The 14,062-nt window shown below is 45.6% G+C and overlaps 2 protein-coding genes across 2 annotated transcripts; both read left to right on the top strand.

Moving 5' to 3' along the window:
- Positions 1 to 250: 250 nt before the first annotated feature.
- Positions 251 to 8,986, top strand: asb10 (ankyrin repeat and SOCS box containing 10; the record flags this gene model as incomplete). Its single annotated transcript, XM_079570214.1, has 5 exons — positions 251 to 575; positions 3,548 to 3,815; positions 4,815 to 5,319; positions 7,252 to 7,365; positions 8,787 to 8,986. 5 exons carry the CDS (start codon positions 251 to 253, stop codon positions 8,970 to 8,972), a joined length of 1,398 nt encoding a protein of 465 aa, XP_079426340.1. The 3' UTR covers positions 8,973 to 8,986.
- Positions 8,987 to 11,044: 2,058 nt separating this feature from the next.
- Positions 11,045 to 14,062, top strand: gbx1 (gastrulation brain homeobox 1). Its single transcript, XM_079570071.1, has 2 exons — positions 11,045 to 11,794; positions 12,553 to 14,062. The coding sequence occupies exons 1-2, from the start codon at positions 11,338 to 11,340 to the stop codon at positions 13,065 to 13,067; spliced, it is 972 nt and encodes a 323-aa protein (XP_079426197.1). The 5' UTR covers positions 11,045 to 11,337; the 3' UTR covers positions 13,068 to 14,062.

Here is a 14,062-nt window from a genome sequence, read left to right as displayed (position 1 = left end):
ATCTGAATCATGGCTCACTTGAACCTGTTGGACACTGTTTGGCCCAGGGGCAAAACAGCAGCGGCTCAAGTGTCTGCATGTGGCATAAAAATAGCATTACTGGTCACGCTGCGGGGAGGGCCCATACCAAATATCACAACACAGGGACAGCTCGCGGGCACATGCTGGACATTAGCCTACATCGGAGAGAAAGGTCAGATAAAGACTATACTGAAATCCTTGGAGCGCAGCGAGGGGCGAGCTTGTGAGCATGTCCCGGGGCAGTTTCGTGTTCAGCCCCACGGCCCTGCGCTCCCTGGCCGTGGACGCAGAGATGTTGGAAAGGCAAAGGCACAGCAGGCAGGCGGGGTCCTACAGAGGCTACATGCTCAAGAAGGAGGCGCGGGACAGGGCGGCTGAGAGGCCCAGCGTCAGTGCCGCGGCGCCTCCCGCCGTGTGCCGGGACGTCGTGGTGCAAAACGCACTCTACACCGGGGACGTGGAGGTCCTGCAGCAGCTCTTCCCCCGGGGAGCGCGGGTCAACATGGTGATAGAGCCGCAGGGGGGGGACCTGCGCTGGACAACGGACGGAGAAGGTGAGCGGACGCAGGCGGGCTGAGGGTTCGCCATTGTGCCTTCGAGCAAAGCACTTAATGTGCGACACGTGTGAGTGTGAATGTGGAGTGCTGTGGAGTTGGTGGTTGCTGGGAGGCTGTTGCTGTAGATGGGCAGCCATTTTGCAACTGTGGCTACAGAGTGTGTTTTTTCAGTGTAGTACTTTAACGGTACTTTAACTGTACTTTGTTTGCAAAACCAGTTCCTCATTAATATTTTTAGTACCTTTACAATATCATTCACATTATCAACCATGAAATATTAATTGTGTAACATTATGCATCACCCTGTTGGCAGCTACTCTCACCTGTGGGTAAACAACGTTGTAGTTCGAGGTGAGAGTAGCTGTTAATAGAGGGGAGGGACTCCTCCCAGTGGTCTATATCTAGTCTGTGTGCTGAGCTTAAACTTTAGTGCAGCTGACAAAGCATTTTGGATGAGAGGTGAAACGTTCTACATTTCAACTACAGAGTACAGAAGAGGACTTAACAACCTTTATTGAAGCTTTAAGATAATGTTCATGCATTCCATAAAATAGGCCTACTATTTATTTGAGCAAAACCCGTGGTTCTTGAGAGCTGTTGTAACAAGTGAATTTCACCATTGTGAGATCAGTCAAGTCCGATCTTATCTCTTATCTTATAAAATGCATTATTTATAAAAGCAAAGGACCGCAATAGTTAAAAGTAAACATTGTACATTTCAGTTTAAGTCAACCCTTCTCCTCATACCTTCTATTGGGGGTCTACAGTATCCATTTGTATATTCATATTCATGATAACAAAGCCTTTGTCAGTGCAGTTGATGTTGTAACTCATCAACACAATATGCAGCAAAAATAATGAAAATGACAATAAATAGAATATAATAATAATAGTAATACTTATAATAATAATAATAATTAATATTGTCTTTATTTGACTGTTCACTTTTGTATTTGGCATGAATAAAATAAATCAAACAATATAAGACAGATAATGTTAGACACAGGACATAGACATAAGACATTAAAGGGACTCTACGGAGTTTAAAAATGTCAAAATTGATAGATTGATAGCGTGGATGAGGTGATTTTAATAGTTTTCCACCAAGCTGTCAGAGTTGTGGAAATGGTATTAAATTGAAAAGATCAATTGTTTTTATATAGATTGCGGAAGAAGTGGAAGGTCTATGATTGAGATCGGTTGGATCTGATTTTGTTCAGTTTTGAGCCATGGTTTGTCGAAATTGTCCAAGGATAATGTCTATTTAGCAAATGACCTTTAGAATGCCAATCTCCAGGTCTGACAAGTACAATGTGGGATTATTGTTTATTTGAAAGTGACTTGTTGACATGAATTATGATTTCAACGGTAAATCCAGCCACAAGGGGTCAGTAAAGGAGCAAATTGAAACTTTTGTTTACATATTATGTGTTCATGGTTACTGCAGACTAAATATAACAAAATTGCGTCAGTTCGGCCTTTTTGCGATATGGTGAAATAGATCCAAAATGTTGACGGAAGTGATGTGATGAATCTATGTCATGAACCATATTACAAAAGCACATGTTATGGAAGGTGCGGACCACTGGCGCGCTGGGTCAGTAGTGTCAGCCAAACTATCACATAACAGCACTGAAATAGCCCCGCTCTCACAAACAGCACCAACGGCCTACATAAGACGTCTGCTCAAACTGCTTTAAAGATGGCTTATGCGCCCCCCAAAATCAAATGGCGCAAACAGAAAGAGTACCGCGTGGACGTGATCGCCACGGCCAAGGCGTCGGGCTGCGTGCTGCAATTCTGGAACAGCCTGCTGGTGGGGGACGAGCTCACCCTCCTCTCCATCCTAGTGGACGAGGAGAACCAATATCTAGCGGACGCCATCTACGACACCAGCGACATCGACGAGTGGAAGAGCTTCAGGTTCAACTACAGGAACCTCAGTGCGTTTCACTCTCATGGTGTGCGTGGGGTGCAGGATTTGCTTGAAAGTTCTGGTTTGAGTATTGATTGCTGATTTGGTCTAAGGCAGTTATTTATAAGGCTCTTTAAAGACACATGGCGGAACATTTTGAGTTATTAAGGCGAGACACTGCAGGTGAATAGGGAAAAAATGTATATTTACAGACATCAATTTGAAACTTTTGCTGTGGATCACTGGCATAAATGTGAGAAAAAAATACATTGCAAGTTTTCTGTCATTTTATCTTTTCATATAAGAACAAGGTGTTTTATGCCTAAAAATGCCCCAAATTTCCCATCGTTTCGGCGACGAAATCTGAATAATGGATAGAGCTACATTCAAATTTATGGTTTCATTTTATTGATAAATGAGCTACCAAGACTTTTTCAGAGGGGATTTTGGATTTCTTGTTTAGTTTTAAAATAAGCTGTTTTTTAGTGGAAAGTTTTGTAAAAAAAAAAAATTTCGCCTTATTTTTTGACATTCAAAACTCAATAAATGGGGCTTAGGGATTAAATAATAAAAAATCCCTCTGAAAAAATCTTCCAAATATTGTTCAGTCCAAGGCTGGAAAATTTGAAGTCTTTAGGTCCGACTGACGTGGACATAGTGTCGCCACAATGACAGAAAAATGTGTTTTGAGAAAAAGGCCCTTGAAATTGCATTCTCCCATATAAGTCTATGGGGGAACATTGAATCAGCGCAATATTTAAACATGTTATTGTGAAGATTAGGCTTATTTTCTGTTTCCGGGTGAAAGCTTGTATGTTCAGAGACCAATTTGGCCCAAAACCTGAAAACTGAAAAAATTGAGTTTTGCCTGTAGTGTCTCCCCTTAAGTTATGTCACAGGAGGAGGACTTCCATGAACGAGAAGCTTTTGGGGCATTTTCACTTTTCTTTAAATTGCTGTGTGAAATGTTAAGTGGTGTAGCTTTAAAATGGCGGCACAGGGGCTGAGTGGTTAGAGGATGTCTTTTATTCACTTGTTAACTGTTGTGTTGCAGGATTATGGTCACTGACGTACGAGCAGGAACTGACCACTCCCCTCCACATCACAGCATCACGGGGCTTCGCTGACTGCCTTCGTCTGGTGCTGCAGAGAGGCGCCGATGTGGACCTGGCCCCCGGAGGCATCACGGCCCTGCATGAGGCCTGTGAGAACTGCCAGCCCGAGTGCACCAGACTACTGCTGCTACACGGAGCTAACGCCAACGCGGTGTCAGAGGACGGGCTCATGCCTCTGCACTTCTGCAGTCTGCCCGAGTCCCTGGAGTGAGTATTCAAAGAGCAAGGTGTCCAAGCTTTGACCGAATGTTTGCTAAGCATGCCATGTTTTTAAACTTTACTGCTCAAAAACTAGCTGGAGCTTGGGGACAGAAGGCTCACATGGCCCCCCGTAATAGAATTATACTAATATAGGAAGAGATCTGGATTATGGAACTTTTTAGGTGAAAAACACTTTTTGCGTATTTGAACTTTAGTGCCCCTCCTGGAACCGCCACCTTAATGTGGTGCAGGGGTTTGAGCGCCCGAATGATCCTAGGGGCTCTATTGTCGAGGGCTTTGTGCCCCTGGTAGGGTCTCCCATGGCAAACAGGTCCAGGTGACGGGTCAGACAAAGAGCGGTTCAGAAGCCCCTTATGAGAGACCAACAGGCCCGTTTAGAACCATGAGGCCGTCCTTCTGTGGACCCACCACCTGCAGGAGGAGCCATGAGGGGCTGGTGCAATGTGATTACGACCCGGCAACGGACAAGTGGAACAAAGTGGATGGTTGGATGGATGGATGGATGGTTGTGACCCAGCGGCTGTATGAGTGCAGAGCTTGGCGCCTTTGCTTTCCATCCAGGTGGATCAATTGTTTTTTAGAGTTTCTGGTAGGTTTTCTCTGGTGACGGACCTTCTCATCAGAAAATCTATGAAACAATTGACCCTGGACCCTTTTTTCACATAAAAACTTTCATAATGCACCTTTAATGATTTGTTGATTCTGAGATCAACACTAAAGGTGAGGCCAGTACCTGACCTTTCAGTCGGATGTTGACACAAAAGCACAACTGTGATGGTATGAATACCTATTTTTGCTACAATCTGTTTTAAGTCCAAATCTGATGTTAAGTTAGGTAAATATGGGGAGCATGGCCTTTGAAGCGCAAAGTGCAGAGCTACTCCAATTGATTTGAGGCTCATTTCCACACACATCATTTCAATAACTTCTTTCCATAACATTCTCTAATTGTGCCACACATTTCTCGACTAATTGTGCGCGCAGATGTGCCAAGTACCTCCTCCAGTACGGCGCGGCAATCAACGGGCGCTCTTTAGAGGAGGACGACACCCCTCTGCACGCGGCGGCGCGGAACGGGCTGGTGGAGCACGTGGAAATGTATCTGCGCTACGGGGCCCAAGTGGACCGGCCCAACAGCGAGGGGCTCACCGCGCTCAACGCCGCCTGCGCTCAGCCTCAGGAGCGCTCCCTGCTGGACAGATACTTCCGCGTGTGTCAAACACTGATCGGGGCGGGGGCCAACGTGTGCACCCTGGACCAGGACAAGCGCACGCCTCTGCACCGGGCCTGTAGGAACGCCAACCCCGACGTAGTGGAGCTGCTGCTGGCCAACGGCGCCTCTGTGAATGACATGGACTACGGAGGGGATGCCCCCATGCACAACATCCTCAAAGTGGTGTGCTTCAAGTTGTCCCATCAGCCCGAGAGGGTGGTCCGCGCCCTGCTCAACTACGGCTCCATCCGGGTCTGGCCTGGAAATCTGCCAATGGTACGTCACTGTAAGGCTCTGTGGGGAAGTGGGAAAATACCAGACTTTGGGCACCTTTAATTCATGAAAACTTCAATGCTACGCTCACTCCCTGTTGGTGTTGGTATTAGTGGGCATTGAAGCATTTGAAAAAACAGATACTGTCAATAACAATGAAGATTACAGATACTTTATTGTGAAATCAGTGCCGCCGCTTACTGTTTGTTCGTTGGGCCTCAAGTGCTCTGAAGGGCACCCCACTGAGACCATTGTGATTGAAGGGTATTGCACAGTATTTTCGCCGCTGTTTTATTGCTGCAGTTGACAATAAACAGCCTTGTATTCACTGAGAACGATTAGAAAGAGGAGTAAAAGACATTTGTGCCAACGCAGCCGGCGATCCAGGAGAACTCCACGCACACGGGCATCGCTCAGCAGACAAGACATAAAACAATCATTAGCAAAGCTCAGATGCCCCACTCTGTCCGGGAAACTCTGATTCAGGGGCACCAGCAATTAAACCACTAGATCTAAAGTCAATTATTTATTTGTAGTGCGGGGGGGGGGGCACAAAACATTTCAGCTCAGAGTGCTGGAATGGCTCGCCGCGGCCCTGCCTGTTGAGCTTAATAAACGAGTTGAAAAAACAAAAGCCTGGAGAAAAGTAAAGCATAATATGACGAGATACTGTTTAAATGTAAGTGTCAGAATAAGAGACAGAACTTTATTTGCGTTGTTGTTTTGCTACACGAGGGGTTCACAAACTTTAGAGGTCGCGACCCCCAAAGTGACCATAACTGTTAAATGTAATCGCCGCTTGTTATTGTTGCTCAAGCGGCAAAACATTGAAAATTTGATTTAATTACATTTATTTAGGTTGTTTCCGAGTCACATTTTACAGTGTCAGAAAGATTTTTTAATGTCTTGAAATGACCTTTGCCCCCCAGCTCAGAGCCTCACCCCTGTGCAAACCAAAGTAATTACTTTGAAGAAAAGAGGTTCCCAAAAGTGGGGCCCCCTGGTGGGCCTCAGAGACCCTAAGGGGCCCCCCCAAAGCTTGCCAAAAAAAGAAGTACATGAAAAAAAAATAGATTTTGAAAGGAAAAATAAATGTATTTGATAAAGATGTACTACTTTAAACCAGTTTTAAGCCAACAGTCATTGCTATATGTTGTTGTGAAACAATTTCTTTTGAATAAAGTAAATTATTTAGAATTTTGGATCGATAAGGGGGCCGCAATGTCCCGGACTTTGGGAATGGCTGGTGTAATAAATCTTAACTTATGATGACATGACATCTCATTCAAATAGAAAAAGATTAACAAACAGTTGTGATTTTTAGCGTAGTCCATGTCTGAATGAAAGCTGCAACTTGCTACATATGTTTATGAGAATATGTTTCACCTGTTTTCCATACATAATATTGAGCTAATTACTGTACGGAAAAAAAAAAAAGACATCAAGGCCAATCCCGATGCAAATCTAAAACGCACACACAAATGTCAAACTGTTTACAGATGGATCGGTAAACTCTGCTTTTACAGCTTGTAGCGCACATGATCGAAGGTGCCTCATTTGCCATAATTATCCGGCGTCACACCTTGAGTGAGCGTCTTCAAACGGCTCCTCACTCCGTCTCAGCCTTCACGCCTTCAAATCACTCCCATTTCATGACACAACGTGAAGTGCTGCACCCGCTGCGGGAACGCGACTACAACTCCGAGCGAACCCACGTGCGCGACACAAAAATGCCTGCTTCCTAATAAGGCAAGTGTTAATAGGAGATTAATTAGCACTAATTGCATAATTTCCAGTTAAACCCCTGGAGGGAAGACCAATCTGTTCATTTCCAAGTGTTTAATTACTTTGTTTCTTCAGTCGTGTGCAGCTCTCTCTCTCCAACCTAAATGATGATTGCGTCGCGTCGCTTTGCTGTGTGTGTGTTCCCTTTAGGTTATGAAGCATTGTTGTGAATCCCCGCGCACCATCGAGGTCCTGCTTAACGCCTACAGCCGCCTCAAAGTCAACGACAAATGGGTGGAAGCCGTGCCTCCAGAAAGCTATAAGGTATTATTTATAAAGATTCTCCAATAATTGTTGCAAAGTTCAATGGGCGACATCATGGAGCAAACAGAACCCTCTCAACCGACAATGACACATTTCATAGCTCGAAGTTGTCACACATTTCTGCCAAGCAGTAGGCCTGACACGATAACTGAATTTGAAGTTCGATATATTGAGCCACAGTGGAGGTGTCACAAGAGGGACAACAGGAAACAAAAAAGGGACAAACAAGGAGGTAACCGGGCAAGCCTCACAGCTAAGCCACACATACTTTCTATTGTTCTGGCTATTGGACGTTCACAGGAGAATAAAACAGATTAACTGCTATTCCCAGAAGATGGTGAAGGACTGTTGTGGGGTGGAGGGAGCTGCGTAGGAGGAAGAGGGAGGAGGAGGTAGAGCTGACTAGTGCAGGACACCACGCTCTGAAACGGGGACAAACCCAGGAGGTGCTGCACCGTTTCAGAGGATCAGAGGAGCACTGAAGGCAGCCAGCCAGGTTTCCTCGGGGTGCTACGGTTTCCTCTACCTCCAAAAACATGCTGGTCAGGTTGGCCCACAGCGGTCGCGCGGCTCAGTCGCAGCGGCTCAGGACTAACACCTGCACACCATTCCAAAACCCTGTCCAGTTGGCATATTATGATGTTTTTGAACTGGCTCCTAAATGTTTTGATGTTTCATGTCTGTAGAAGTCTAGACATTATGAGTTAAAAATGGAGTGGCCAGACTTTAACCGCCTAACCCCGGCTTTAACCAGCCACATTTTCTCCAGTTCAGCTTTACCCAGATCTTAAAGCTTAGAGCCTATAGGTCAGAGTAACGGCTGATTTGAAAGCTAAGACCTACACAGTTTTTTTTTAAGTGTTTTTGGCTTTTTTTTGGTCATGTTTTTGTTATATTTTGTTGCTGTCTTCATCACTTTTAATCGTGTTTTTGTCGCTTGTTTATTGTGTTTTTGTCGCTCTTTTGGTCACTTTTTTGTTGTATTTTTATCCTCGTTTTCGCCGTTGTTTTGATACTTCAAGCTTTAAAGGGGCTGGATGCAAGTTGGCCATTTTATACTCACTACTGCCATATGTATACGGCAATTCAGACCTGAAGTGACCTTTTTGCGTGACAGTGCAGGATTTTAGAGGCCGTTGTGGTGAACAGGTCTGAGCTCATTCGACACATTAAGACATGGCTGGAACATGTAGGGGGAGAAAAATACATACTTAAAATTTTTAATCTCCCTATAGTCCCTTTAAGATTAGGGAAACTGGGGAAAATGTGATCGGTTCAGGTGGGTGTTAAGAGGTTAATATGCATATTAGTTTACTAGCTTCAAAAAGTCACTTGAAATAGATTCATGCATAAACCAGACTAGAGCAATATAACGATATAACTGTGCAATGAAGGCTTTTTACTCCTTTTTTTTTTTTTAGGCACACCAGTATTTCTACGACTCGGTTTTCGCCCTGGCGCAGACCCCCAGGTCACTCCAACACCTGTGTCGGTGTAGAATCCGAATCTTCCTGGACGGCCGCGTGCTCAAAGCGATCCCCAAGCTCGACCTGCCCACTTTCCTGAAGAACTACCTGCTGCTGGACTACAGAGGCTACGTCCACTAAAACTCTGCGATGGACTTTACACACTTTGGGTTTAACATTGCAAATTGATTTCATTTGCTCCTGTACACATTTCTCTTTGCACAGTGCGTTTCTTTTACGTTTCCGCCACAAGAGGGAGCTGCAGACTAGAGATGCCGGAGCGGACACTACACGGAACACTCACGTTTTATTGACGTTATGTAGACCTGCTTTTTTTGTACAGTTTTAGCCTTGGTTTGGTGGATGTAGAGGTGGTGGTGGTGCGCTGTATGATGTTTATTTTCACAGGGTTACAATGGGTGTGCTGGCCACTTCGACATAGTTAAAAGCAATAGGCAAATGAAACGTGTGAGAAACATTATTTGAAGTAACTGAATCTTGTTTTTACTTTGCAGAGATTTTCGATCGTGATGGATTTTTTTTTTTTTTTGTATTTGGATGGTTTGTTATTGTCTGTTAATTAAAAAAAAAAACTTTCACTTCGGTCTCAGTGTTATTTATCAACTAAGATATCATTTCTCCTCTTTTTTTTTTTTAAGATACCTGTTTACTGTCGTATTTTCTTTAATCCACATAAGGAAGTAATGAACATGTTTTGATTTTTGAGCCTTGTGCGTAAAAGCTTAGTTTTCACCAAAGGCAATTTTTTAGTAGGTCTTTTTATTTACTTTTTTTTAAAATCAACCTCTTACAAGACTTAAAAAAATACATAAAGTTTTGAATTATTTTGGAAACACCAATACATTTCGCATGACCTATATGTAAACACCGCGTGCGTAAAAAGTGCGTAAAAACGTGTCCATTCCGATCGAGTCCATATACAATGCCACATTAATTGAGCACCCAAAAAAAAAAAGTGAATGGAAAGGAGTAGACAATAATTAACAAAGCGAGGCCCCGGTGTCACGAGTCCTCGGGGAGAGAGAGCGTGTGAGTATGGGATGATCTGGGCCAATGGTCTCACTCGTGTCGCAAAGAGGTGCCTCTTCTTCTTCTTCTTCTTCTTCTGCTCCTGCCATCACTTGCCGCCCGGAGTCGCTTTGCAATTATCAGAATTAGCGTGGCCTGGCCCTTCACGCGCTAATCAGAGTCTGGTGGAGATATGTTTATGTCCTCCTCGTGCAATCAAGACGAGCGGCTGGAGAGTGTGCACGCGCGCGCGCCCCGGACTCAATAGGGCTAATCATCATCAGGCCCCATTGCCATGTGAAAGGTGAAATAATACGCCATTCAAACCTAGGAAGAAAGAGAATAAGGAAGGGGGGGATATTGTTGGCGAATGTTGAAGAGGAATCTGTGCGTAAAAGCGTTTGGCTGAGCTGGAAATCGTTTGACTTAAAACAGGCCTCGTTTCTAAACTGCCTTGACTTTGCCCATCCATAAGGCAGTTGACCTCCTTTTGGTATCTCTCTCTCTCTCTCTGTCTCTCTCTCTCTCTCTGTCTCTCTCTCTCACTCTCTCTCTCTCTGGGTGGATATTTGCGCCGTGACACTTCCTGGGCCTTTTACGCATTGAGAACGGGCCAAGAGCGCGTCGAAACATCTGCTTCTACTCCTTTGCTACTTTCAGAACAGGGCACAAAAAAAGGAGAGAGCCACCGTTGTTTTTATTCCCCCCCCCCCCCCCCCCTCCTCGGATCCCAAGTAGGCCTAATTACTCGTCATCAATCAAAATTAATAATAGCTGATTGGCTTGGTGTGGTCAACTATTATGGCAGGGGAAGGGCTGAGGCAGTTTCTTGTCGCGCTCGCTGTCACCCCCTGTTTGAAAGTGGTCGAAAAAAGGGGGGGGGGGGGAGAAAGAGAGAGTTTGGGGTGGGGACTTTGGGAAGGGTTGGTGTTTTGGGGGGGGGGGGGAGGCTATTTGGTCCCCACTGGGAAACTACCGCCTCTCACGACGGCCAAAAAGTCAGCGGCTGAATAAGGAAATGAAGCGTAATTTGAAGAAGATGGATGAGCCCCCAGGGAAACACCCCCTTTTCATTTGCCTTGTACCTCACATGATAACCAATGACGCTCACTCGACCCTCTCTCCCTCTCCTCTCCTCTCCCTCACCCACCCTCTCTCTCTCTCTCTCTCTCCGAGGGCGCACACCGAAGAGGAGGAGGAGGAGTGGTGGTGGCGAGGTACGTGCGCGGGCGGCTATAGAGCAGGGAGCGACTGTTTATGTCTTAGTGTGGGACAAATAAGAGCGAAAGAGTAGCCACACACAACAGAGCTCTCCCCCTGCTCACTGACAGCCGCAGAAGCAAGCAGTCCACTCGCTCGGGATGACAGCACCACGAAGGACATACTTTCTTCCCCGTTTTGCGCACTAAAACTTTTTTTTTTTCCCTCCCCCCAAAACGGCTGCTTTTCACCGAGTTTGAACCAAGTTACAGTCGCCATGCAGAGACCAGGAGGACAAGGGACTGCGTTTTCTATTGATTCCCTGATTGGAACGCCTCAGCCAAGGCCGGGACACCTGCTCTACACGGGCTACCCCATGTTCATGCCGTACAGACCTCTCGTTATCCCGCAAGCGCTGTCCCATTCGCCGTTGTCCTCGGGTATCCCTCCCCTCGCGCCGCTCGCCTCTTTCGCTGGACGTTTGACCAACACGTTCTGCGCCAGTCTGGGCCAAGCCGGAGTGCCCTCCATGGTGGCGCTAACCACCACCATGCCCAGTTTTTCGGACCCACCGGACAGTTTTTACCCGCCACAGGAGCTGCCTGGGCCACGGCTGAGCGCAGCCGAGCCCGGGGCGAGGAGGCAGGGGGACAGCCCGCATGGAGACGAGGGACACGGCCGGGAAAAGGGCGCAGATCTGCTCAACTTCTCCGACACGTTTCAGACCATTTCAGGTGAGACTCGTACACACACCACGGGAGAGGGAAAGTTTGCATTGATGTAGAATAGTGAATCCATTTCATTTGCAAAGTTTTCTTTGGAGAGCATTTCATCCTCTTCCATGAGCAGAACAATTATTTTTTAAAGGTTTTTAAAGAAATAAGACGTTCATTAATGTTATTAATAACTATTTACATTTATGTCAGTGCAAAAGCAAAGCTGGGAGATTTTTTTTCTTTACCTTAAACCCTTAACTTTACATTTGGCAAAACTGTTGAGCTAAGTCACATGGTGCTTTGTCATATTGGTGCAAGAATGTGACAAACAAGGTAAACAAAAAGTCATCCTTTACTAGTAAAAAGTCACAAGTTGATGTTGCAGCAATTATATCCCAATACTTTTTATGTACAGACAACTCATATGGAGGCCATGAAATGGATAAATAAAAAAATAAAAAACTGCCTGATACATTATTACAAATGACATTTGAACACTATGGCAGAGTTATTTCATACAGCCTAGACTCAAATGCATTAAGAGTTGTGTAACTGTGTTTCCTCCATGACTTGCCAATTAGTAATATTTAATAGACTAGAAAACCGTGGGGGAAAATACATTGTCTGTGCCGTTTTGGCCTAAGAGTGAAGTGCAGGCCTACATGGCCTACTTAATAGTTTATCTACTTTTCCCCCTTGTGTTTATTTTATTTATTTACTTATTTTTACAAATGCCAAGTTGCAATCATAACGACCCGTGCTCTCGTCCCTTTTAGGTGAGACCAAACTGTACAGCTCGGACGATGAGAAGCTGGAGCTAAAGTCCGGGGACACGGCGTGCAGCGAGAGGGAGGACAGCTCTGGGGACAGCGAGAACGAGAGCTTCTCTGACGGGAACACGTGCGGCCCCCTGTCCCAGAAGAGCAAGCTGAAGAGCGGCTCTCAGGAGACGCTCCCGGGCGGCGGCTCCGCGGGGAAGAGCCGGCGCAGGCGAACGGCCTTCACGAGTGAACAGCTGCTGGAACTGGAGAAGGAGTTTCACTGTAAAAAGTACTTGTCGCTCACTGAACGCTCACAGATCGCGCACGCGCTCAAACTGAGCGAGGTGCAGGTCAAGATCTGGTTTCAGAACCGCAGGGCCAAGTGGAAACGCATCAAGGCCGGGAACGTGAACAACCGGTCAGGGGAACCGGTCCGGAACCCCAAAATAGTGGTGCCCATCCCGGTGCACGTGAACAGGTTCGCAGTGAGGAGTCAGCACCAGCAGATAGAGCAGGGCAGCAGGCCGTGAGCGCACTGAGGACACATGTAGCATGAAGCACAAGGCGAGCTGCGACGGACTCCCCGCGAGCCAAACAGCGCTCCGTTTTATTTATTGTCGTGTGAATATGTACATATTCTGTATGGGGGAAATAAGGATTCAAATGGGCACTATGTCAGGAGACTGTATAGATTTTCTAAGTATTTATATGTGAGGGCCAAATGTTCTCTTGGTTCCGTTTGTGCATGTTCAGTTTGTGACTTTTGTGTTTTGTACAATTTGTTGAGCACACCTGCATGTTTCTCGTTTTTGTTTGTGGGGACCACGTTTGACGGCGGTCTGGAAGAAGAAGAAAAAAAAAAAAGATATGAAGGAAATAATGACCAAACAATGGGCCAAGTGTAAAGTATAATGATCTAATAAATCGCTTTATATAAAATACAAAATTAAGATTCAATTATTTTTACGCATGGGTGACTTTGAAAAGGTGGGCGTCACGTTTCAGTCAGGGCCCGTTGCGCACATGCACTTACTCTAAAATCAAGAAAAAGTTGATATTGGCTCATCTCAACATTCAACAATCAGTTTTACATTTTTCAGGATGACCATTGTCGCCTCCACCGTCTCTAAACGCTCCAAAAATCCTGCGCGTAATGTCGTGCGTCACGCCTTGTTTTACGCATTTGTTTTTCCCCCCCTCTCCTCCTAAAACACAGGCGTGACTTGAAATATGCCTTTTAAAATACGTGGCTGATTGATTCGTCTGTGGCACGTCGCGTTGTGTGAGGTGGACTGATGGCTTCTCATTAGACAGCGCGCAGTAATGAACTTCTCCGTCAGCGCAACAGACAGCAGCCATGCGCACGAGCCGCAAATAGCAACCTCCTGTTAACAACTTAAACCTAATCATACTCGTAACAGACTCCGCATCCCCGAGCATAATCCCCGTCCTAAATTAGAAAAGCAAATACAGCGCCATCGATTGATTGGCAAATAGCAAAGGTGGGTTTTATAAACGGATTGAT

This window comes from Gobius niger (genome assembly GCF_951799975.1).
Source record: "Gobius niger genome assembly, chromosome: 13".
Classification (NCBI taxonomy): Eukaryota; Metazoa; Chordata; class Actinopteri; order Gobiiformes; family Gobiidae; genus Gobius; species Gobius niger.
The sequence above is the reverse complement of the archived record's forward strand: the minus strand, read 5'-3'. Positions and strand labels throughout refer to the sequence as shown.